Source organism: Exophiala aquamarina (genome assembly GCF_000709125.1).
Source record: "Exophiala aquamarina CBS 119918 chromosome Unknown aczIA-supercont1.1, whole genome shotgun sequence".
Classification (NCBI taxonomy): Eukaryota; Fungi; Ascomycota; class Eurotiomycetes; order Chaetothyriales; family Herpotrichiellaceae; genus Exophiala; species Exophiala aquamarina.
Window position 1 is genome coordinate 3322966 of NW_013550587.1, and position 8867 is coordinate 3331832.

General features: G+C 53.4%; 1 protein-coding gene across 1 annotated transcript; it reads right to left on the reverse strand.

Annotated features, from left to right (window-relative positions):
- Positions 1–1421: 1421 nt before the first annotated feature.
- A1O9_01193 (uncharacterized protein) lies at positions 1422–2684 on the reverse strand (the record flags this gene model as incomplete). Its single annotated transcript, XM_013410352.1, has 1 exon — positions 1422–2684. One exon carries the CDS (start codon positions 2682–2684, stop codon positions 1422–1424), a length of 1263 nt encoding a protein of 420 aa, XP_013265806.1.
- Between the last annotated feature and the right edge of the window lie 6183 nt (positions 2685–8867).

Consider the following 8867-nt stretch of genomic DNA (forward strand, 5'->3'; position numbering starts at 1 on the left):
TGGCGTTGAGGACCATCTTCTCGCCCAAAGGGACCAAATAAAACCTTTGATTTCCGAGATTCGGCAGTGGTGGACGAATAGTATCATCATGCACTACTGGGAGGACACTAGCGTCCACTGGTATGCAAAGAAATTACTCCGTATGCTGGACAGAGACAGGTGTTTGTGGATCGCGTTACCAAGCGAGGTTGGTGTACGTCAAGTCAAGGAACCAACCGATTTATCGATCTATTAAAGTTGTTGACACGTTGATCTATGTACGTAGGAGCGGTCAGTGGGGGCGGAAAAGGGGGGGGGGAGATGGATTCACTTGTCCGTACTCCGTACCGGTTGGGTGTTGAACGTCCAACAAACAAGGCACGTCGACGTCGACATACCAGCTAGCCTCATGCAAGTGACTTACTCCCTGAGATCGAGATCGAGATCAAGCTCAAGTCGAAGAGACAACAGCAAACCCATAGTACGTCCGTGGGGAAGGTGTTTGGAGGGGATGCTGGCAGTAGTGACCGCAGAGAGACAGAGAGACGTCCACGCTGGCATGTACCGAATACATCCACGCCCCGAGTCGGGCAGGTAGATCTATAAAAGATCGAAAACTATGGCGGCACACACTGTCATCGTGGTAGAACTCACCGCCTCCTTACTGCGCTGTGTAAAGCGTATTTCTGCGCCAGATGAAGCGGTGAGAGACTACTAACTCCACGGCAGGACGCCTCCCAGGCTGACCGCAAGGCGCGGTGGAAAGCGCTGGGGACAAACAGAAACACCGGTAGAATTTCCAAATATTGCAAAGATAAAGCGTGAATGTGTACGTATTGTGGCCATTGTGAATGCATGTGATATGGGGTCGTCTCTCGTGGATACATATACAAAAAGTACAGTTCACCAACGATCATGGTGGTTTCCATTTCCGCCAGAAGCGCTGTGTAGATCCTCAGCTCGGCCAGCTCCTCCTTCGGGGTATCTCTCTTCGCAGTAGTGGTGCCTCTGGGGGCCGCGTTGACCTCCTCCATCCCATCCATTTCCTTCCCTCAGAATTATCCCCAACGCCCCCTGTGTGGTGTATATAGCAAATTAATCTCGCGCAAGTGTTCGGCCGATGGGGGTATCTAGCATATGCAATGTAGTCAATTCAACTCCAAAAAAAGAAATGAGCCAAGATCTGATTAAGTGCGAAGAGAAGGAAAATCGGCCAAAAAGCAATGTATCATCTCTTTCCCCAAGTTGTGCAAATGGGCTTCGATATGTGCCCGTTTGACGATGTTGGAGCATCCCGTTCTGATCTCGGAAATTCGTAATCATGTCCCGCCACAATGGGCTAGGGATGCTGCGTCTGAGGTTGCCCTCAATCGTCGTCTCTCTAGGAAAAAATTCATCTCGTAAGTAAATTAATGCCTTTTCGTTCTTATTGTGCGCCTCGCTCATCGACCCGAACTCCAATTCCTATCGTATGCTTCCCTTCCAAGAGGGTCATATGACTGTGATCGTGTGATCGAAGGACCTGGTGGCGGCCCCGGTGGGAGCAACCTCGGTGTTCCGTATGCTGTACTCGATGGTGGGGGTGGAAGGGAAATGGGTGCAGCGGACGGAAAACCAGTTCGATATCCAGACAGAGGTGGCGACTGCGTTTGTCGACCTATGAATGATGGCTGGTAATCTCCTGTCCGCCGTCGCTGAGCCGTCGATCCGGACTCTGAGCGTTCATGGTACATCTCATCCGTCAAGGGAGGATTCTCTGAGGTTGTAGAGGTCGCTGTAGTATTGACTCGTCTGTGTTGGGGAGATTGTGGACGGGGTTGTAATTGGGAAGCCGGAATATGTCTGCTGGCCAGGTCGCGGAAGTAGTTTCTTTCAGCCATATAGAAGTCACGTGCTTCCATCAACTCCCGAAGCTCTGCTTGCAAGCCAGATATCGTTGTGGAAGCTTCCTTCTCCTTCTCCTTCCTTCTCGCTCGGAATCTGGCAGATGCACCCGCGTTCCTTTTTCTCTTCTCATCAGCCACCTTTGACGCTTGCTGCAAGTCCAATTCAACAGGTACTACCATGGGCCCTTGGTCGGTGTCCAAAGTCATTTGGTACGAAGCTTGACCCATTTGATAGCCTTCATGGGGTCCATGAACATGAGTTTCGTGACCGTAGCCACCAGAACCTCCCGCTGGTAATACTCTCATGGAGCCGGGAGGTTGGGTTGCTTGTCCTCCATGGCCATAGCGATACATCGGCGGTGACTGCTCAATCCTAGCATATGGCGTCTGGCTGCCAATGGAATGTTCTGTCTGAGGGGTGGCTATTGTCTCGGTCCGAGGCGTGCTCTCCACGGCAGAGCGTGGTTGTCTGGAGTCCTGAAACCCATACGCAGAATGGTGGGGCCCGGTTGCGATGGCTAGGGGGGGAAGAGGAGGAATATCAGAAGATCGATAAGGACCAGGCTCCGCAGTATACGTCCTTCCACTGGCTCCTGAGATGTGTTGAAGTGGCTGGATGGTAGAATGAAATGATGGGTTCCTTCTTGCTCCAAGGCTTGCAGCACGGACTGCGGGAGACTTCGGGGTCAAGACCCGTCTCCCTGAACGAGCAGAGGCTGGATAGTCATGGTCCCGGACCGGTGACTTCAAATCGGTTCGCTTACGGCTTCGGGGAGATTCGGCGGGAGCAGGAACTAAAGTCTGTGTGGCGGTACTCATGGCAGGCGGTGGAGGGAAACTGGGAGTCGCTCCTTCCCTGTCCTCAGAGTCTGCTTGAGGATTGAGGATACTCTGGAAGCCAAACGCCCGGGATGGCTTCTGTACTGTTAACTCAGCTGAGTATCGTCGACCGGCCCCTGTTGTACTAGTCTCCATGTACGGTCTTGCAGAAGGGGGTCCACTATGTCCTCCATGAGGGTCGGTCCGAGGAGCACTTGCAGTACTCGGCCTCGAAGAACTTGCGCTCGCCCCAGAAGCATAGGAGTATGTTTGGTGTGTTCCAGCGGTAGCAGGAGACGTCGTCGTCGGTAGGCGCGTTGGAGAGGTTTGTGACATGAACCTGTGAGCCTCCGCTTGCGGCTGGAACCCCAATCGCGACCATGGACGTCCCTCCGGCGGCTCCTCTCCGCTTCCTCTCCTCCACCGATCCTGAATATCTGTGGGTGTTATAGGGCTGTCGTTGACAGGCTTGTAGTCCCAAGAAGGATCGTAATAGCCAGGATTTCGAGTTGGCCTGGGATACTGCAGTAGAGGAGAGGGTTTGACGCCGAGGGTAGCCAGATTGAATGGATTAATATGCTGCGCAAGTCAGAGAACGGTTTGATCGATGATGATGATGATGATGATGATGGTGGTGGTGGCTCCGCCCCAAACTCAGACTTACGAAAGGACGTCAGGTGTATTTGGGTGCAGTCAGACGAGGGGTACAAGTAGGGATAAGGACCCGGCGTGAAGATTGCGCATTCCAAGACCAGGAGCATTTGTGCAAGCGTTCCAAGGCTTGCGAGGATCGTCCAGATAATTCGCTGTTGGTGCGAAAAAGGCGGCAAATGAGAGTCATTAAATCTAAACCCCAGCTCTGAGAGGTCCGTTCGAAACCGTCAAATTGAAGCCAGGCAGACCAGGACCGGCGATGGCGAAAGAGAGGGAGAACAATCACTTTTGGCTAACCAGCCTGAGGTCAGTCAGCTCGTAATATTTCATTGTACGGAGTTGACGGTAAGCAGAGGTACCATTGATTTAAATTCCTGGGACGGGGAAGCGGGAAGCATACTTTTTGCTGAAGTGATGGAGAGGTGCTTCCTAGGCTTCTAGCGCTTGCAGGCTTGCCGTCGTCACGATCTGAGCGTCGCTCGACAGCTGGGATGTTTGGGCCCAACTCCCAGAAGGCAAGCCATCCCATGTGTGGGTATTGAGCAGGGGAAGATAAGAAAGGGAAGTGGGTCGCGCCGTCCAGAGTGGACGTAACGACCAGGTTGAGCTGCAGGATGGACGGGCGAAAAACAACTGACCCTCATCTGCGAAGTTTGAGGAAGCCAGGGCTGCGAGGGAGCAGCCCATCGCTGGAGCATGCATTGAACAAGCGCGTGATGGCACCACCAGGCGGGATAATGTCAGTCCTGGGCACCAACGTGATAGTGCGAGCTGGGCCGGCATGGTGGTGATGTGGCGCTCCGGAGGCCTGGGGTGACGGTAACCGTCAACCAGCATGGGTCCCATTCGGCTTAGATTCAGGGACCTTGACTGAGAAAGGCATCGAGGATATCTACACCTGATCCACTTGGCCTATGGGAAAAAAGATCAGCTGGGCCCACTGACCCATGCAAGAGGTGCTGCATTGCCTTGAATGGAGTCGGCGACTTTGCTTGGAATTGGCAGAGCAGCCTATGAAGCTCTCATCTCCCGAACGCGGTCGAAGCGGAGCGGGCAGAACAATGGCATTGACAGACAAGGGGCCGAAAGTTTATCACGCAGCATGTCAGGCATGAAGGCTAGCAGTCTTTCGCCTTAGCCAGGGAACCTACCTTCGCTAGCCTGACCCAAGGCCGGGTCCCTACCCCCGTCAGAAACGACCCCGGCAGTAAATCGTAAATCGCAAAGCGTAGAGGTAGCGTCGTCCCAGAAATGCTGGAAGTGCGAAGTAAGGCATAGGGCGTTGTTTCCGCCGGGGTTGATTGGCTCGCGGCTCTGATACCATTTCGCCTGGATTTAGGCGTCAAGGTTCTATCCCCTGTCCATTGCGGACGACTTGGTCGACATTGGGGGCATGGAATTCCCAATTTGTCTTCACCCTGAACCCATCAGCCAGGGCACGCCAGGGTGCAACGCTGTTTACGCATCGAATGGTCCTGGTAATTCCCTATTTTCGTGCGAAATTCTCCCATTATTTGCGAGCTTGCTAGGAGGGAGAGGGACCCCTGTAATACCGAACTTCGACACCGAATTTGGTGGCTTTGACCAGATTCCCACCCAGCCGGACCATAGTTTTCTAAATTTGGCCAAGCTGGCCTAAATATCTGTTGATCTTCAGGTGTATGTATGGCACGCAGGATGGGTGGGTGTCCCGGCTTCCGCTCATGATTGGCAATGTTTCCATCGACCAGACACTGTTGATCCTCCCTGGTGCTAGACGTTTGCCGGAACCGTTTTCTGCTGTCTTGGTGACGCGTGAAAGACAAAGACGGGCCGCGGAAGGGAGCCGGTGACGTGATCGATTTGACTTCAGACAAGGTCGGAGGAAAAGGACCTTCGTCAGTGGCGGAGCCCCCAGCAGCAGACCAGTCCGCCGGCTCTCATCCTCCTTGGCGTGGGCCTGTAGGTGCCAGGGCCCACCTGGGAATCATACTGTAGATGATATGTACTCCGTTTACTGCGTAGATGATAGGTTTTGGAGGATGTGAGAACCGCCCTTCGGTTTAGCTGCCTCCAACATGACTTTGTTGTGCCTGCAGAACTCCCCAGGAGTTGAGAAGCGAGTACGGAGCCTGGCGCCTGGAGCATGGAGGAGGCTTGGATCATGACAGCTGGTGAAAGATTTCTTGCATCCGACACTCAGCGGAACTGATCGGTTCACAGGACAGTGTGGCCCACGCCTGGTCTGCAAGCTGCTACGAGTACTCCACACCATGCTGTATTCGATGTGCCCTATCCCTAGAGGGTCTGCGAGGTCCTCCGTAATGGAAATGGTAAAAGGAGTGGGAGGCTGTGGGACCGCGCAGACGACGCACTGAAGCCCTGACGCTTCCAATCTCCCTCAGCACTCTCGTTCTTGTATCCGTACAGCTTCGCAACGAAAGAAAGAATGTGATGTGGAAGTCGGGAGATGTTCTCTCTGGGCCCTATTGCAGGACCGAACCCCTTCTAAATCTCGCATTGACCTCTTCCGGATAGGCGACAACGCTACCATGAGGACTTACCACACGGTACGCAGGTACGCCTCGTTTGTAACTTATTGATCGGCGATTTTGTGGCTGTCCCCTCCACAATTCCAAACCGTAAAGGATTCAACTTCAGGATTAGGTCCTAAACCCCGAAAGAAGCAGTCGCAACCACACCACGTTGATCTCTCAGAGGCGTTTAGTCCATCGCTCTTTCGCCGTCACTAGGATATCCTCTTATACAAGGTCCAACGTTCACGGCCTGTCCTCCATCCTTGTCACCAGCCGGATCTACAAATCCCCAGGGCAAGAGTGACGGTGACAGTCACACCGCAAGAGAAGCACAAGCACAGCAAATCAGAGACGGTCCGTGTACACATGTGCCGTGCTACAAAAAGTAGGGCACCTGCACGCTGTCCGCGAGTTCGTCGTAAAGCAGCCCTGCGATTCCATGCTGCAGGTTCCCTGCATTCCTAGTGTGGGTTGGTCTTTGCAGTAGTCTGGGTGGAAGTCCGTGCTTATGGGCAAACCCAGGAACCCAGGAGGAACAAACAACCAGGAGAACTTGCATGAACTCCGGTCCAGGCACGACCGCTAATGCACAATAGTTGAAGTTTATATCTAGCACACCGTTTGTTGTAGCTGGCCCGTGGATATTATCATATATGACTCTGTAGGATTGGTATGCACACTGGGCATGTCGAGGCCCTGGAGCCACGCAGATCCTCCATGCGTAGTGTTGTCATTCGGCGTGGGCCATAAGACCGTCATCTGCAATTTTAACTGATTGGAAGCAGATAATTCGCCATGTTAGATGAGGCGGTCAGATCTGGGATTCAGACCGCCATAGATTCGACCAAGATGCACCTAATCCACTTCATCTAAGCTCCCCACATATCCAGAATATCCAGAGATGCAGGGCATACTGTCTAGGCCAGGCCGTTGCATTCCGTGACGCCCACAACCCCCACGGTGCAAATTTTGATATACAATACATGTGTTGCGCGTAGAACAGACGGTACACGGCGGGTGTCCGTTCTGCCCATGCGAGGGCCTCATATCTCGTGCAGATATGGTGAGTCGTTTCACTTACCCTGCCATGGAACAACCGCCACGCCGACCACGACCACGACCACGTTGGACGCCGTTTCAAGTCGTCAATTTCCGTCGCTATGGCACGCACCATTCAGTAAAGGACCAACTGCTGCGACACCGATTTGAGTCCCTGTTGCATTTAGCACACTCTTGTGTTTCCCCGCCCTGGTAGACTTACGAGTATGGAGGACTCTCGTCTGACTCTGGCCCCAAGCCCTATTCAACCTGGTCATTGATCCTGGGAAATTTGTGTTCTAGAAACTACATTTCTTCCTTGATAATTTCGGCTCTCGCTGTTTTGGTACCTCATACCGCATACTCCATACACCGGGGGTACCTGGAGGGTGCCCTTCTCAGGGGAGGTATGACATGGTGAGGGATGCCACGTGCGTTTGATCCACTGCATTCAATCATGCAATTCTCTTCTCCCAAGTCTCCGGGCGACCTGGCCCCAGGGACAATCGCCCCACTGATGTAGTAATTTGGACGGCAAAACGTCACTTTCCCTGGCTTCCCTACTAGGCTGCGAACGCGTCCCCAGAGGGAAGCGAAGTGAGGCGAAGCCAGGTCAAATAGCAGGGAGAGGGATGGCAATTTCTTTCCCGAATGGTTACGAGTGCTCCGTACTGTACCCAAACAGCCAGGTGCACAAAAATCACCGCCCCTGCGGTGCGCTACGGAGCTATCGAGTACGAACGGACCGTGGTACTCGTAGGAATAATCCCAGATCAAAGCAAGCCTCGGCCAATCGCAATCAACTATCGTGAGGTCGGCTGCGGCTTGATTTTGAGAAAATACGAGGCAGAGGCTTACCGCAAACAGGCCCCCATCGCACTCCCTCTCACCTGTACGAGCAGCTTTAGCATCATTCCAACCTTGTTAGAGCTTTTTCTGGCCGTTCCTCTGTTGAATGTCATTCGACTGTAAATCAGGATTTGGTCTGCGGCTCCGCGGGCTGTTTCAGCTTCAAGCGGACTTTTTGTTGACTTGGACTGGTGTTCCGTCTTCCGCGCTGGCCTACCGGCTGTTACGGAAAGGTGGATGCTGCTGCCCCTTCGCCCTCCTCAGCCAGCGCCTGCTCCAAGATAACAATGGCGAAGTTTAGCGAGGCCAGCCGTTTTCTTGGTTGCCATTCAACAGTTGCGTGCGGCAGAGGGACATCAATAAAAAGGGTAGCAGCTGTGCCCATACCGAGGACTTGGTGTGAGCTAGAGCTCCTCGACATGGACACGGCCTCGTGAACATAATTTTGCACCATGATCGGGCCGCCCAGGATACGGGAATGCTTACCGTCGACCAACATTCAGTGCAGCCTTTGATATCAAAGCCCCCAGCAATCCTGCGGGCGTGCCTCACCAGCTCTTTCGGTGATGCCTGATGGTGTCGGCGTGCCGGACGTCCTTCATTAGCGTATTGCCAGGGATTCCTAGGCTCCCAAAGCCCTGGAGCGCGGCGTGATCGATTTCGTCGAACAGTTCGAGAAACCAAAGATGTTCCATGCCTTTACCTAGAATAGCGACCGCAACCCCATAGTGCGACAAGGGAACCCAGGGTGATAGTCAGGAGCTGAGGCCACCAACCCAGGCGGTTTCGACGGATGAAGGACGAATCCATGCCGAGTAGAACCTCTTTGGGCGGTGGTTTCTCGCTTGTTTTGATTGGGACTTGAGAGGACAGGATCATGGTAGTTACAAACTCAGCCCTCGTTTAACTTAGGCAGGACTATCGACGACCAGGTCCAGCAGCCTTGTCCAACCCGCAGCCAACCCTGCCTGGATCCATCAGCGATTCTGAGACCGGCCATTGCGCTATTCTCGGCTCACTTAATCATCAATTCCTCCAGTCAGATGCTGAGGTCCTACTCGATAATGGTATTTAATTTTACGTTGCCATTCCATCACCGTCCTTCTAGAAGGAGATTGAAAGTGTT